At 45.2% G+C, this 16,864-nt stretch overlaps 1 protein-coding gene across 1 annotated transcript in view; it reads left to right on the forward strand.

Moving 5' to 3' along the window:
- NXNL1 (nucleoredoxin like 1) overlaps positions 1-12,927 on the forward strand; it is a 34,212-nt gene extending 21,285 nt beyond the window's left edge. Inside the window, exons 2-3 of the mRNA XM_040346354.1 lie at positions 1,526-2,156; positions 12,470-12,927. Coding sequence (XP_040202288.1) covers positions 1,828-2,156; positions 12,470-12,797 — 657 coding nt within the window. The 5' untranslated portion in view covers positions 1,526-1,827 and the 3' untranslated portion in view covers positions 12,798-12,927. The remainder of the gene's footprint in view (positions 1-1,525; positions 2,157-12,469) is intronic.
- Positions 12,928-16,864: the final 3,937 nt, after the last annotated feature.

Genomic DNA, 16,864 nt, shown 5'->3' on the forward strand with positions numbered 1-16,864 from the left:
GCATCCCATGCTCAGAATCACGTCAAAACAACTGCCTAAGATACGTCGAATCACTGCCTATGACGTGAACGTAACCTACGCCTAGTCATATTCACGTACAAGGTAAACGACAAAAGATACGACGACTTGTGTTCCCTGGTCCATACCTTTGCATGAGTTGCGCCTCCTATATGGGGAATAACATTTTACGCCGGACGTACGACATACGCAAACCGCGTATATTATGCGCTGAGCGCAACTACGTTTGTGAATCGGCGTATCTAGCTCATTTGCATATGTGCATCGAAAATCAATGGGAGCAAAAAATGCGCCCACGATACGACGGCGTAGGAAAGTTACGTCGGTCAGATGAAGCCTATTTTCAGGCGTATCTCAGTTTATGGGCAAGGCGCATAGATACGACGGCGCACATTTACACTTACGCGGCGTATCTCGAGATACGTCGGCGTAAGTGCTTTGTGAATCCGGGCCATTGTATTTAACTGCTTTTCTGAAGTTTAGCCTTAAAGTGGTTGTAAACCCTAATGCCACGTACACACGATCGGAATTTCCGATGGAAAAATTCCTACAGACTTTAGATAGAGAGCAGGTTCTCTATTTTTCCATCGGAAATTCCAACTGAGTTTTGCCCGAACAAAAGTCCGACCGTGTGTACATGGGATCACACATACCCAATGAAGTGACTAGCCTCAGGTGATGCACACGGCTCTCAGGGGCAGAGCTGAGGCTGTCAATCAGCTGGAGGTCCATCCCCTGTCACCATTTTTCTCTTGGTGTCAGGAAAACTTGTCAGAAGTGACTCACGCTGATAGAGGAGGAATGAAGCAGCAGACAAAATTGACCTTTAGTGCACGTAATTGAGACAAGTACACACTATAGAGGAATATGTTTTGTTCATAATTCATTTCTAAGGTTTACAACCACTTTAAAGCGGAGTTCCACACAAAAATGGAACTTCCACTTTTTGGAAACCCCCCCCCCCCCTCCGGTGTCCCATTTGGCACCTTTCAATGGGGTGGAGGGAGCAGATACCTGTGTAATACAGGTATTTGCTCCCACTTCCTGCATAGATCACCTCAGCGATTAAGGTGACCTACGCCACTTCCAGCGCCTACTCTGTCCTCCCAAGCTGTCTTCTGGGAGGCACACAGGTCCCAGAATACAGCAGGGACAAGTGAGGACATGCAGCGCGACTCGTGCATACGCAGTAGTGAACCAGGAAGTGAAGCCACAAGGCTTCACTTCCTGATTCCCATACCGAGGATGGCGGCGGCAGCCGAGAGCCGAGCGACAGATCGGCTTTGGCTGCCGACATCGCGGGTGCCCTGGACAGGTAAGTGTCCTAATATTAAAAGTCAGCAGCTGCAGTATTTGTAGCTTCTGGCTTTTTTTTTTTTTTTTTTTTTTTTTTTAGGCAGAACCTCCGCTTTTAGGATTTAAATGATCAACATTGCATCCTTAGTGGAAGCTGAATGCCTCTGTTTAAATGCAAATATTTAATTAGTTGTATTTTTATTTTTTTTAGGATACTATTTCCTCAGCACCAGGGGATTCCACTGCAATATTTGCCTGCATCATCCAAATATGAATTGTGTTCAAACCACTTGGAAGTAACATCAGATAATTACAGAACCCAAATAACTACAACAAAGATGTTTTAGGACTGACAACAGTTGGTTTCCATATGAAATCAGTTATGGCTGATCCTATGAGAACATATGCTATCACATTTTTATAAAGGACATATTTTTGCAGGCTTTAGTCAACTGTAAATCCTTTTTTTCTTTATTTAAAATAAATACCACGTTAAAGCTTTCTTCAGATAGGATGGCAGAACTGTTTCTTGGCAAAGTCTTGCTTAAAAACAACCGTGATCAGGACGAGCTGGATACAGACAAGGAGTTGTGGGAAAGGCTGGAGAACCGTGTTCTCCTCTTGTACTTTGCTGAGTCTGGTTCTTCCCGGTGTCAGGAGTTTGCTCCACTCTTGAAGGACTTTTTCACCAAACTGACTGATGAGTTCTATGTGCACCGATCCTCGCAGTTAGCTCTAATCTACATAACCCGAGACCGCAGTGAGGAAGAACATGACAGCTTCATAAAGGACATGCCAAAACGTTGGTTACTGGTTCCCTTTGAGAATGAAGAGTTTAGAAGGTAACAAGATACCTACCTGGATTTACACTCTTAGGCCGCGTACACACGATCGGTTAAACCGAAGAGAATGGTCTGACCGATGGTGTGTCGGCACGACTGACCATCAGTCAGCTTCATCGGTTAACCGATGAAAACGGTCCATCAGACCATTCGCATCGGATGGACCGATCGTGTGTACAGGGCTTAAGTGGCATTAATGAGGTAGCGCTGTTCCCGTAGGAGCCCAGGTCTTCCCAACTTCCACCCCACAGCCAGGCGCACAACAGACCAATCTAAGAGATGTTTTATTGTTTTTATTTTTGGAGAATTTGGATAGGGATGAGGGAAGTGGTGAGATACTCTAAAGAAAGGAACTATATACAACCAAGGACTTGGGTTTTCTTTTAGGACAAGCTATGATGAAGTCCGGGTTTGTAACAGTAGACTTCAGCTTAAGTAGTAGTAGAGCCATTAGAGCAAAGGCCCTTTTAAGTAGGAATGTTTCTGGACAGACCTAGTTTAGGACACCAGCGGTGTCCCCTTTAACAGATCCACAGCTGACTATGATAAGGTACCAGGGGGATAGCTAAAGCACAAGGTCCCCAAGATCTTTCAATGTCTGTACTCACAAGGCCCAAGGACAGATGAAACCTCCTTCCAATCTTCCAAGCGATGCCCTCCTGCGATACCAGACAGATCTATGGCAGACAGCTCCTCTCAGTCAGCTTTTTACAAGTACTTTGGTCTCAGCATTCCTCCCTTAGGTCACCCACCTGAGGCCTCCTCACTGCAGCTTGTACCTGAGAGCGTGCCCCCCTCAGGTTCTCCTCCACACCCAGAGCTCTGTGTGCTCTCAGAATAAATACAGTCTCCCAACATGCCATCAGAGCCTGCCTCTCTGGGATATACCAAGGCTGTATCAATATTCATGCTGCTATCTGCATAACACCACACCTATCATCCAGAGACTTCTACAGTTACCTGGATACAGAGGGAGCTATCCAGGAGACTAGCAGCTGGAGAGCACACAGACCAGATCTAACTAAACAATCACAGCTCACTGGGTACAGTGAGCCAAACTTTGCTTATACCTAACCCAAATCAAAAACACACACTAACACCATACCACCCAACTTTCTGAGATGGGAATGAGGGACACCTATCAGCAAAAGTATGCAGGAATAGGACACACCCCTTGCCACGCCCCCTTAAAGGAGAATTGTACACAAAAATAAGATTGGTTAAACCCACAAGTGCTTTTTTTACCACTACTATTTCTTTATATTGTCTTTTGGCATTTACAAATGCAGCAATTTAGAAATCAGGTTTAGCACTGGGAAACACTTTTTGATAGATACAAAGTGAATTTTATATACATCTGTATAGATCAGACCAAAATGAGGGACAAATGAGAAGAATGAGGGACAGAGGGACATTACTCCAAATCAGGGACAGTCCCTCAAAATCAGGGACAGTTGGGAGGTATGTAACACTTACCTAACTATCCTTGCACCTACCTAGGAGGGTGCTACAATGATAAACTGCAAAATTAAGTAATGAATAGCAACCAGTCAAATACATATCATTTTACTGATCTATGTCTGTGCAGGTTCTCATTTACCCAGGTCTTAGTATAGTTAGTAGCGGTTTGTCACAATTCTCCGGGCTTGTTCTGAATTTTTTTTTGCTGCTTATCCAAGCAGCTTCTTTGGTTCTAATAAGTGCTAGGAGCACACCTTAGCATTTATACGCATCTCTAAACAGGGTCGGGGGCCTTCAACCTCATTGGTCACCCGTATATATTGCCATTTATACATCTCTATCCTAGCGACAACAATTTTGACCTTCAGCCATGCAACTCCAACAGCTGACACCTATCTCATACCTAAAGGCACCAGGGGATTGGATTATGAAATCAGAACATGGTGGTTTCCCAACTTTCACACTTTCCATTACATTCTTGGACAAGGATAATCATATTGAGATTAATAAGGTATCAGCATGTAGTTGGAGGAATGTTCAGGGCCATTAATTGAGACCGGTTGCAGTAGAGGAATAGTCCAATGTAAAAATTATTCAGGTTCATAGGAGATGAATCAGAGCTGAAACAGTTAATATAGGTACTTACATTTTTCTATTGAAATCATGATAAATGGCTTTAATTCTTTAAGCCCAACCATGAGATATAATATTAAACAGATTTTTCCCAATCCTAGTAATTATGCTCTTACTGTACATCATTGCTGTTCCATTTCCTAGTAATCCAGGTTTAGTTATGGATTAGGACTCTTAGGATGTGATTATTACTGGAGCTTTATGTGATATGGACTGCTTAGTGTCACTAAGTCATTATCTTTTATGTTATGGTGTGTTAATTAGACTATATTTTATTTATGGTCGTTACCCTCTGAGAGAGATGCGGATCACATAAACACGCGACAAGACTTACAACATAAATAGACCTGAAGTGTGCCTTGGTGTTCTGGTCAGTATGCCAAGAAAAGGGGGCATACCCAAGGTAAGTAATGGGTAGTTAATTGAAGGATATGCTGAGAAGTGCCCTGAAAAAGGGAAGGGCGGGAGGGTGTCGAATGCGATTGAATGCGCAGACTCACGGACATGAGGTGAGCTGGGAAGAGTCGGCCCAGTGACATGTAGTACTGCACACTGAACCGACAAAGAGCATGTGTGAGTGGGCTGCTTAAATACCCTCCGGGCTCCTCCCAAAAACTCAGGCCACCATACTGGCCTTCTTATTTATGGTCGTTACCCTCTGAGAGAGATGCGGATCACATAAACACGCGACAAGACTTACAACATAAATAGACCTGAAGTGTGCCTTGGTGTTCTGGTCAGTATGCCAAGAAAAGGGGGCAAAAGACTCAGATAGGGAAATAGTTTATATTGATTTTTTGTATTTATTGAGCCAGCTTGGTAAAGGCTTGTGCCATTCCTTCATTAGGATTTGGGATGTATGTGGCAAAACAAGGAGACTTCCATCAGCCTGGTATCTTGATTACGTAGCCTGGTACTCCCTGTTGGGAGGCAACTGAGGCTGCTCCAATTCGGAAAGAATGTCCAGAGAACTGACTGGGGTTTGAAGCCCAAGTTACTTAGGAGGATTCTGACATGCTTGACACACTGGCTGACACTCAGGGAGCTGGTTTAGAAAGGTACCATCAGATTGGCCGGGTAGATGGAGCAGTAGTGGGTCGAGGACCGTCACTGGGCGTCAGGCGTTGTCAGTCTGAAACAGGTTGATGACAACCCCAGGGGCTGGTTTGTTGCGTTTGCAGACTGTGAGAGTGTAGTGGTTCGAAAGCGAGTCGGGTGGCGTCGGAGCAGTGTGTGACTCCCGGAGCCGCTGACTAAATTCACTAGGTTGTAGGGAACCGTAGATGGCTGTTGGGTGACTAGACTGGGCAAAGCCCTAAACAGGGAACGAGTAAGGATTTTAGACATGTGCCTAAAGAGGGGACTCTTGAAAGGTAGGTGCTTGCCACTGACTACAGGTTGGTGCTTCTGTATGCCCTGTAGGAGGGACTTGACTGCATGGGCTCGAGAATACTGACGGTTTACTGGGGTCCTGCAGGGACAGGAAATGCTGGATGCCATCTAGATATGGCGTGATAGTATTGAGAAATGGTCAGCTGCATGTGGCAATACGATATGAAGGCTAGGATGTGTCCAACGTTGTCTATTGCTGCTCCGGGGCAAGGGGCCAAAAATTTGCGATTAGTGTTTCAAGCAGTGCGATAGGCCTTCAGTGTGTTGCGTGCCAAGGAGTGGTTAATAAGTTGGATTGCGTTGGCGAGATGCGACTTCAGTCCATCGTCAGCAATGTCCATGGTGGGACAGGGATAGTTGTTGGGTCGGCTCCAGGCTCTTGCTGGAAAAAACATCCATTCCAAGGTTGGAATAGGAAAGCGCATCAGCTGCTTTTTGCATTTGCCTGGAAAAGGTCTACATAAGATATTAACTGGTGACGGAGTGACAGCTGCGCGAGCCGGCGCAGGAAGTGATGGGGAGTGACTTAGATCTACCTTAATTGATGATGTCGGCTGTGGCTTGATTGTCTGTGGTGAAGAACAGTGTCTGTCCTGTTCAAGTGTGGTCCCAGACCTGGGCAGCTGCCACGATGGGGTGCAGCACGAGGCGTGATGAAGACTGGGTGAAGCAAAAATTTAAGAGAATTTCTGGGGGCCAAGTTTTGGAGAACCAGTGGCGGCCTAAAAATGGCTGCAAAAGCCTTTGGTGGCTCGGCTGACACTGCCGGGATGAAGATTGAAATGATGTTCTATCAGGTGGGGAAGTTGTCCCACATAGCGAAGTCTGCTACTGATGCTTAGTCTAGTTTGAGAACTTGGACTGGATCTTGCATTGGTGTGAGAAAATCAAGACAATACACAGGTGCTCAACAAGACGATGTACATGCACTCGCAGGCCAACGTGCACTCGCAGGCCAACGTGCACTCGCTGGTGCTGGATGAAAACCTGAAATAACCGCAGGGAAAAAACTGAGAAAAGATGAGTGGCCCGCGTGCCACTGAAGATGATGGCCAACTGGGTGCCACTGTGTGTTTGTGTGGCTGATTGTTTGTCACTGAGGTGTGTTTGCAAGTTTAGTTTGTATTCGGGTTTGCACGTAGGTGCGTGCCGCTAAGTGTTTTATACTACTGCAGACAATATTGTGCGGTTGCAAGGGTGTCAGTGAGTGTCAGGTTGCTGGGACGATATTGTGTGGTGGCAGGGGCCTTGAGTATGAAGGTTTGATGGTATTGGTGGTTGCAAGGGTCTCAGTCTGGTTTGCTGAGACGATATTGCGTGGTTGCAAAGGTCTCGATTATGAGGTTTGTTTTGAGATGGCATGGTGTGGTTGCACAGGTCTCAACAAGTGAGGGGTTGCTGAGACGATGTTGCGTTTTGCAATGGTCTCAAATGAGTGTCGGCCGCTGAGACAACTTTGTATGGCTGCAAGGGTCTAAATGGGTGTCAGGTTGCTGAGACGATATTGCATTTGCAATGGTCTCAAATGAGTGTCAGGTTGCTAAGATGACTTTGTATGGCTGCAAAGGTCTGAACGGGTGTCAGGTTGCTGAGATGAGATTGTGTGGTTGCAAAGGTCTAGAAGGGTGTCAGGTAGCTGAGATGATATTACATTTAGCAAGGGTTTTAAATGAGTGTCAAGTTGCTGAGACAATATTCCCCTTTATTTTAATTTTTTTATGAAAACGACTGTGAATGAAACGCTGGTAAACATGAGTTATCGCATCTGGCAGTGTTTACAAGCTGTTACAGGCATTGGCGTTTCAAATGCCTCTGAACATCCGTCTGAACCCATTTTTTTTTTTTTTTTTTTTTTTTTTTACCAACAGCAGTGTACATGAGGCCAAAGATGATTTGTCTGGCTGCAAGGGTCTCAATGAATGCCAGGTTGCTGGGGCGAGACTGTATGGTCACAAAGGTCTTTGAAGAGTGGGAGGTTGCTCAAGACAGTATTGCAAGGGTCTCGATGAGTGTGGCGCTGCTGAGACGGTATTGTGTTTGCAAGGGACTCAACAATGGTGTGAGGCTGCTGAGACGGTATTGCGTGGTTGCAAGAGTCTTGATGAGTGTGGGGCTGCTGAGACGGTATTGTGTTTGCAAGGGTCTGAACTATGGTGTGAGGCTGCTGAGACGGTATTCCGTGGTTGCAAGGGCCTTGATGAGTGTGGGGCTGCTGAGACGGTATTGCGTTTGCAAGGGTCTGAACTATGGTGTGAGGCTGCTGAGACGGTATTACGTGGTTGCAAGGGACTTGATGAGTGTAGGGCTGCCGAGACGGTATTGCGTTTGCAAGGATCTCAACAATGGTGTGAGGCTGCTGAGACGATTTTGCATGGTTGCAATGGTCTCAACAGGTGTCAGGTTGCTGGGCCGAGATTGTGTGGTGACAATTTATTTTTTTCTGCTTTTTTTTTTTATTATTTTTTTTTTATTTTTTTATTTAATTTTTTTTTGTTACTTTTGTAAGGGTCATGTGTTGCAAGGGTCTTAACAAGGGTGTCAGGCTGCTGAGACAATTTTGTGTGCTTGCAACAGTCTCCATGAGTGTGGGGCTGCTGACACGGTATTGCGTTTGCAAGGGTCTCAACAAGGGTGTCTGGCTGCGGAGACGAATTTTGCGTGCTTGCAAGAGTCTCCATGAGTGTGGGGCTGCTGAGACGGTATTGCATTTGCAAGGGTGTCAGGCTGCTGAGACAATTTTCTGTGCTTGCAAGAGTCTCCATGAGTGTGGGGCTGCTGAGACGTTATTGCGTTTGCAAGGGTCTCAACAAGGGTGTCAGGCTGCGAAGACGAATTTTGCGTCGTTGCAACGGTCTCAACAGGTGTCAGGTTGCGGGGCTGAGATTGTGTGGTGGCATTTTTTTTCTGCACTTTCATATTTCTTTTTGCGTTTTTTTTTTTTTTTTTGCGTTTGTAAGGGTCATGTGTTGCAAGGGTCTTAACAAGGGTGTCAGGCTGCTGAGACGATTTAGTGTGGTTGCAAGAGTCTCGATGAGTGTGGGGCTGCTAAGACGGTATTGCGTTTGCAAGGGTCTTAACAAGGGTGTCAGGCTGTGGAGACGAATTTTGCATCGTTGCAACGGTCTCAACAGGTGTCAGGTTGCTGGGCTGAGATTACGTGGTGGCAATATTTTTTTTTTTTTTTTTCTGCGTTTTATATATTTTTTTTCTTTTTGCGTTTTTTTTTTTTTTTTTTTGCATTTTGTAAGGGTCATGTGTTGCAAAGGTCTCAGCAAGGGTATCAGACTGCTGAGATGATTTGCGTGGTTGCAAGGTCTCAATCAATAAGAATTGGGTTACTGAGAAAGGATAGAAACACCTGGTTTGTTTGTACCTTAAGCAAGCAGTATAAGGTAGAAGGACAACGCCTGTTTGAATCGTAGGTTCCATAGGGGCCACTAATGAACGATATGGGAGACAACGAATGGTAGCAAATTGATAAGACATAAAGAATGTGTAAATCTTACTTGCGACAGTGGGCCATGCGAGTGAGTTTGCGGCGGACTGTGGCTGGAGTGAAACATGTCGGGAATGTGTAGCGTGATGCCGTGCATGGGGCAAAACAACAAGGTTTGGTGTAGAAAATAGAACACGAGAAGTGCGTATCAATGCTTTGTAAGCTCCACTGCGGGAACCAAACATATGGTACAGGTGACACCATGAGTGGCCACGAATTTGACATGACAAACAAGCTAACGAATCCTACCTGGGACAGTGAACGTGCGACTGGGTTTGCTTTGGACTGGAGTGGATGTGCAACGCATCCCAAGAGTGTGGTGTGGCGCCATGCATGACACACAGGCAATAACTTTGGTAAATAAATGAGAGAGAAGAGCCGTGTACAAGCAATTCGTAAGTTCCGCTGTGGGAACTAAAACACACGACATGGGGGAAACAATGAATGACAACGGTAGAAAGTATGCAATGTATGTGATACAAAATGGTTGTAAAATGCGTGAAATGAATCCGATACGAATTGATAGTAAGGAGTATTGAACGAATCTGATACGAATTGGTTGTAGAGTGTATGCTACCCCTTGCTTTGAAACCGAACACCTACCAACCACCCATCCCCCCAGGCTAATCAAGTGCAGAGAAGGCACCATGTGAGTCCAATTACCACCTCAATCTGCCAAAGAACCCATACAAACACATGCTAATCTCCAAATGGATTTACAAATGAATCGTATGTTTGGCAGAAGGAAGTTACAAATGTACTACGCCTGAGCCAAATGATGTTGAAACATGAGCAAAAGTAACTCAGGCAGATTTTTTCCCAAAAGGGATGCAGGATAGGAAGCATAACGAATTGTAAGATTGCACAAGATACGAAAAGGTTTGAATCCTACCTGCGAAGTAAGCGGGAACCGCCGGCGAAGACCATGAAGGGAGAAGCCGCAAAGCGCTTGCGATGTTGAATGCGATTGAATGCGCAGACTCACGGACATGAGGTGAGCTGGGAAGAGTCGGCCCAGTGACATGTAGTACTGCACACTGAACCGACAAAGAGCATGTGTGAGTGGGCTGCTTAAATACCCTCCGGGCTCCTCCCATAAACTCAGGCCACCATACTGGCCTTCTTATATGTATGGGGAGGACTGCCTTTTAGCCAGATTCTTCCTATACCAGGCTAGATTTTACAGAGTGTCTCTGAGTCTCTACCAACAAAGTCATTCAAACAATGGAGGAAAATTAGGCACTTTAAGTGTGTGCAAAGCTTAATTACCTTCTCTCATTTGCTCTCTTTTGTTCTTTAAAAGCTCAGCTCCAGGCAAACAGTGAAATACATATTTAAGAGCTGTTTTACTTGCCAAAGGATTTGTCATTCTGTCTTTTCAGCAGTGCTGACCCATCAATTAGGGGAGCAAGGGTGCCGCCCCCCGAATCCATGTACCCAGTCTCTAATCTACATACAGGGCGCACATGATTAGAGCCTGATTAACGCTCTGAGCCCACCCAGTTGTGTGAAATTAGCAAATTAATATTTGCTAATGTCTTCCTGTTTCTACTCCTGGCCAATCGGGTCTCATGACGTTTCCTAAGACCCAATTGGTCCTGAGTGCTAAGTCCTGATGGGTCAGGAGGAGAAGCAACCGCCTGGATTCGGGATGAGACCATGAGGTGGGGAGCCGCCAAAGATGCAACCTGTTAATGCCTTGTACACTCGACCGGTTTTCCCGACGAGAAAACTGCCATTTTTTAGATTGATCGGGAAAACCGGTCGTGTGTATGCACAATAGCAGTTTTCCCAACAAGAAAACTGCCCGCAAAAAAATTAGAACCTGCTCTATTTTTTCCTGTCGTGTTTCCCGTCAGTCTTTTTCTCGTCGCGAAAACCGCTCGTGTGCATGCTTTTCCGAGGGGAAAAAAAAACGTGCATGCTCAGGATCAAGTATGAGATAGGAGCGCTCGTTCTGGTAAAAATAGTGTTCGTAATGGAAATAGCACATTCGTCACGCTGTAACAGACTGAAGAGCACGAGGCTGAAAAGCGCGAATTGTCTTTCACCAAACTTATACTAACACAAGATCAGCAAAAGCAGCCCAAAGGGTGGCACCATTGGAATGGAACTTCCCCTTTATAGTGCCTTCGTACGTGTGGGACGTCACCGCGTTTTGGTCGAGCGTTTTTTTGACTGAACGTGTGTATGCAAGGCAGGCTTGAGAGGAATCACATCAGGAAAAACATTGGGTTTTGGCATATCAGGAAAACCGGTTGTGTGTACAGGGCATGAGGCTGGCGGGGAGCCTGTCAGACGACAAGCGAGCGATGCGGCAATCGATCGATTGGAACATTAGGATTTGTATTCAACATTTACAAACTGGAGCAGAATGGTACTTTAAAAGCTTCAACAAAGCTTGCTGAAAGCTCTGCAAATGCTTTGCCAATACTTATTGTTCACACTGCTCTTACAAAAGCTGAAGCCCATGTGAAACAGGTCATACTTTGTAGCAAGTCACAAGGTGGGAGGCTTCAACAGGAGCTGATCTGTGTCCAACATTTGTGTACACAGCCAAGAACTGCACAAGCACTATGACCTGTGTCATCCTTGGGCCAGTATCTCAGTCTAAGGCCGCGTACACACGGTCGTTCCAAACCGATGAGATTGTTCCGACGGGGCATTTCCATCGGTTCACTGCTGAAGTGGCCTGATGGTCTGATGTGTGTACACACCATCGTTCCAAAAACCGATCGGGTCAGAACGCGGTGACGTCAAACACACGACGTGCTGAATAAAACGAGGTTCAATGCTTCCAAGCATGCGTCGACTTGATTCTGAGCATGCGCGGGTTTTGAACCGATGCTTTCTGTACTAACCATCGGTTTGGACCGATCGGGCAGCGGGCCATCGGTTCGATTTTAAAGCATGTTTTAAAATTTTGGACCCAAGGACAACAGACCGATGGGCTATACACACGGTCGGTTTGGACCGATGAAACTGAACCTCGGTCCATTCTCATCGGTTTTGTCCGACCATGTGTACGCGGCCTAAGTATAACATCCTGACCCTGAATAATGCCTGAAAAAGATAACTCAATCCTTCTGGAAAGAAAAGAGGATTTTACAGTTACCTATTACTTGTCAAAAGATCACAGTTCTGTGGCTGGCAATACACCAACCACAGAACTGTGATCCTTTTGACTAGTAATAGGTAACTGTAAAATGATACGTTCACATTACTTCTCAAGCATGCAAAACATATCAGATGGTGGGTCCACTTTAATGCTATAACATAATTTAAGAAATTATAAACCACTGTTCTGTAACCTCCTTTTATAATTTTTTAGGGACCTTGAAGTCCAGTTCTCAGTCTCAGAAGTACCGGTCCTTGTAGTCCTCAAACCCTCTGGACAGGTGATCTCCCCTAATGCAGTGGATGAAGTTGTACGCCTGGGACCTCCATGCTTCCAGAACTGGCAGGAAGTGTCTGAGATGATTGATAGGAACTTCTTACCAGAAGAATTCTGTGACTCAACTGCCTCCAAGAGCATCAGCGACCCGATCCGCAGGATAAAGTACAAACTGGAGAGCCCTGAGAAGAAGAAGAAGAGGGGGAGGGCTGGAGGGGACGATGATGATGACGGTGGTGGTGGAGGAGGAGGAGACTTCTTCTGAACAAAGCTTTACTTTTTTACATATAATGAGTTTATGGAAAAAATGAACCGTCAAAGGCTCTGAATCGGACTTTGTAGAGAAGATGGACGAAAGTATAATAAACAAAAATAGTTTTTTTTTAACAACGAATCATTCAGCCCCTGTGCGTCAACGCGTTTCACTATATTGCTTCGTCAGGACACACTTGGGGATGATTGAATGCAACAGGTCTCACTATCTATTATAAAACACATCAGTCAGACATTATATACTAATAACATACAAAAAACATATAATGGCCCGGATTCACATACATTGGTGCATATTTATGCCGGCGTAGCGTATCGAATATACGCTACGCCGAAGCAGCGCAGAGAGGCAAGCACAGTATTCACAATGCACTTGCTCCCACTCGCTCTCAAATCTACGATGGGTTTCCTCGGCGTAAGCCAGCGTAGGTGGAAGTGGGCGTGAGCCATGCTAATGAGGCGTGACCCCATGCTAATGATGGGCCAAGCGCCATAGAAGTACCTAAAACGAACGGCGCATGCGCCGTCCCGTGGCCGCATCCCAGTGCGCATGCTTAGAATCACGTCAAAACAACTGCCTAAGATACGTCGAATCACTACCTACGACGTGAACGTAACCTACGCCTAGCCATAATCACGAACTACGCAAACAATGTAAAATACGACGGCTGTGTTCCCTGGTCCATGCCTTTGCATGAGTTGTGCCTCCTATATGGGGAATGGCTTTACGCCGGACGTACGACTTACGCAAACCGTGTATATTATGCACCGCGCGCATGTACGTTTGCATATTTAAATAGGAAATCAATGGAAGCGCCACTTGCGGCCAGCGTAAATATGCGCCCACGATACGCCGGCGTAGGAAAGTTACGTCAGATGAAGCCTATTTTCAGGCGTATGTCAGTTTATGGGCACGGCGCATAGATACGACGGCGCATATTTACACTTACGCTGCGTATCTCGAGATACGTCGGCGTAAGTGCTTTGTGAATCCGAGCCAATGACTTCTAGTGGATCAACAAAACCCTAAATCTGAACACAACACACAACTTAAAAAAAATTGTTATTTATCATTTCAAATAATATTATATATATATATATATATATATATATATATATATATATATATTCTTTTTTTTTCAGATAACTTTGTAGCTCCAAACCTTTATTTTAGATTTAGATAAACTTCTGTCAAGTTTTCATTGTTGTCCATGAACCCGCCGGGGAGACTTCACCTCACTTCCTGTCTCTGTAACCGCCCGTGAAAGCAGGCCAATAAATGAGGAGAGCGGTCCAGTCCCAGGACAGGAAGATGATCATTCCCTTGGAGGTCAGGAGCCATAGAAAAGCTTGTATCTCGAATGCACCTTCAGAAGTATACAGAGAAAAGCGAGGTCTATAAAGTCTAGAATAAATGTTATTAAAAAAAAATGCATACAGTTTCTTATGTTTGTCTTTTTTCCACAAAATGTTAATAAGAATAATGATAAACACATATTCAACCTAAAAATATGAATACAGTAAAAGGAGCCAATGTATTCTGAGGTTCGAAAGGTCCCCCTTTGTGAAAACCTAGTGTAGCACTACCCCCGTAGGAGCTGCTGGTTTAGATTTTGGGTTTACGCTCTGCCTCTCAACCCCAGAAGTTTGGTTCGAACCCTCCCTTGGCACAACTGGACTACACAACTGAACTACACAATAATTGTGGAACCCACTGGCAGTTGGGAACCACAATGATATCAAACAATGATAAAAATGCAACTGAATGTTATTACCTTGTGCTGACCACCTGTTCAAATGGTAATAGATAAGGCTCCACACAAAATGCAGATTAACCAAGAAGTGTTTACTTAGTGAAGAGAACAACAGTTGACTCCTTACAATAGGGTGACCAGACATCCCCAGTTTCAGGGGACAGTCCCCTGATTGAGGACACTGTCCCCGGACCAAGTCTGTCCCTGGTTTTGTCCCCAGATTTGATTTAATAGGGGGCAGGGGCAATTTCAAAGATTAAAATGAAAAAATTAGAATTACACCCCCCCGCTCCGCCATGCCTACTAGCATAGGGGGGTTATATTTTTCCCATTATCTGTGCCCCTTTCTGATGATCATGTGCTAGTCGGAGCGGAGGGAATATTTCTTCAGTTTCGGGCACATGCCCATTCAGCTTTGCTCGCATGTTATTCTGCCTTGGCTCAAATCCTGGCCAGCCACCTGCCTATCTCCTTGCCTCCCCTGGCGGAGTGATCTTCCTCCCCTCCCCATCCAGTAGTAGCCGGGGGCCGAAGAGTAAGACTTGAGAGGCTGTGAGGGGGGCGGCGACGGGCAGAGAGTCGCTGATTGTTGCCATTACTAGTAAAGAAAAAATATGTCCCCGGATTTCATTTAAAAAATCTGGTCACCTTACCTTACAGGGCCCTGCAAGTGCCAATGATAAAGGTTAAGGACAGGTTTAAATAACACAGACCAATAATACAGACCTGTGAAAGAACGCAGTGGAGTTGTCTCCCCAATACGATACCACCAGCACTGGAGTACCTCTCCACTAGGCCTCACCCAGCTCTCAGGAACAACAATACTGTACAATGAGTATAAAATAATTATGCTAGGTATATAAGTCTATAACTCTTCAGCTCCCCCTAACGGGCAGTTCTTGGACACGTGTCCTACTATTAGGCTGCATTCACACCTTCGCTTATGCGTTTTGCGGCGTAAGTACCGCGATTTGCGGCGACAAAAAATAGGCGTTTTGTCCCCGCGATTTGCGGCGACAAAACGCGTCGTTTTAAACCGCGTTTTTTTACATTGTATTGTCGGCTATGCGGAACACCTAACTTGCCCGATACGCGTGTAGAAAAAGGGTCCGGGACTTTTTTGAAATTCGGCGTTCGGCTTTCAATCGACGTACGGCATTCTGCGTTAGGAGATGTGAACAGTCTCCATAGAGAACAATGCAATTTCGACCCTCCGGCGTATTGTAGCGTCGGGCTACAGGCGACAAAACGCCTAGGTGTGAATGGAGCCTTATAGCTAAATTAGTCAGACTGAATCCTGTAATCGTTCCCTCTGGTTAACTGAAGTCATCGCTAGCATTAGTTGGTGCACATAACAATTTGTAATCCAATAGGGGTAAATAAAATGGCCATGAACACTCAAAGTAAATATGGCGTGTTGGCGACACAAGCGCCAATTCCTTTAATGCACAGTCACTGCCAGATGCAATGTATCCCTGCACGTGGCGTGTTAACCTCCAAACAACAACAGTGAGTCTACAAACATAGCTCAAACATTTATTTTGTACAGGACACTGATCTGTGGCTCATAATTGCTATTATATTGCTGTAGCACCCTCCTAGTTAGGCTGCTAGGTAAAATTTGTTTTTATTCCTTCTGTAATCAGAGGAGCAGTAATTGTTTGGTCTAGTCCATTCAGGGCTTTACAGGCTGGGAGTTTGATTGCTTTTCCCTGCCTCCAGAAGATTTAAATGATCTGCCTAAATTCTGAGCAGGGCCCAGCCAATCCCTGGGGAGGAGTGCCCAGATGGTGGCTGGGAGGCTGTTAAATAGTCTGGAGCCTTGGGGAGAGGGGGGTCTTTTCCCCTGTGAGGGAATGGGTCAATGAGCTGAAAGGGAGGGGAGTGCTGCTGCCCCCAGAGCACGTTGGACTGGATTCTGGACTACTCTACAGGGGGCTCCACCTACAATATATTGACTATAAACGGAAGGACTTATGAATAAATGGTTGTGGAACAAATCATCTGAGTTTCCATTATTTTTTATGGGGAAATTCGCTTTGATATACAAGTGCTTTGGATTACAAGCATGTTTCCGAAAACGAATTATGCTCGCAATCCAAGGTTTTACTGTAGTTTGGAAAAGAACCTGTTGAAGTACAAGGGCTTCTACAGTGGTAGGACTACATTTAATTAAGCAGAGCAAAAAAAAAATAAAGAGTCAATAAGTGAAGTGTGGAAAGCCATAGCAACTAATCTGATTTCAGTTTAATAAAATTCTGATTTGCTGCTCAGAGCTGCTGCACTTTACAGATTCTGTGAGTTT

Source organism: Rana temporaria, chromosome 3 (assembly GCF_905171775.1).
Source record: "Rana temporaria chromosome 3, aRanTem1.1, whole genome shotgun sequence".
Taxonomy (NCBI): domain Eukaryota; kingdom Metazoa; phylum Chordata; class Amphibia; order Anura; family Ranidae; genus Rana; species Rana temporaria.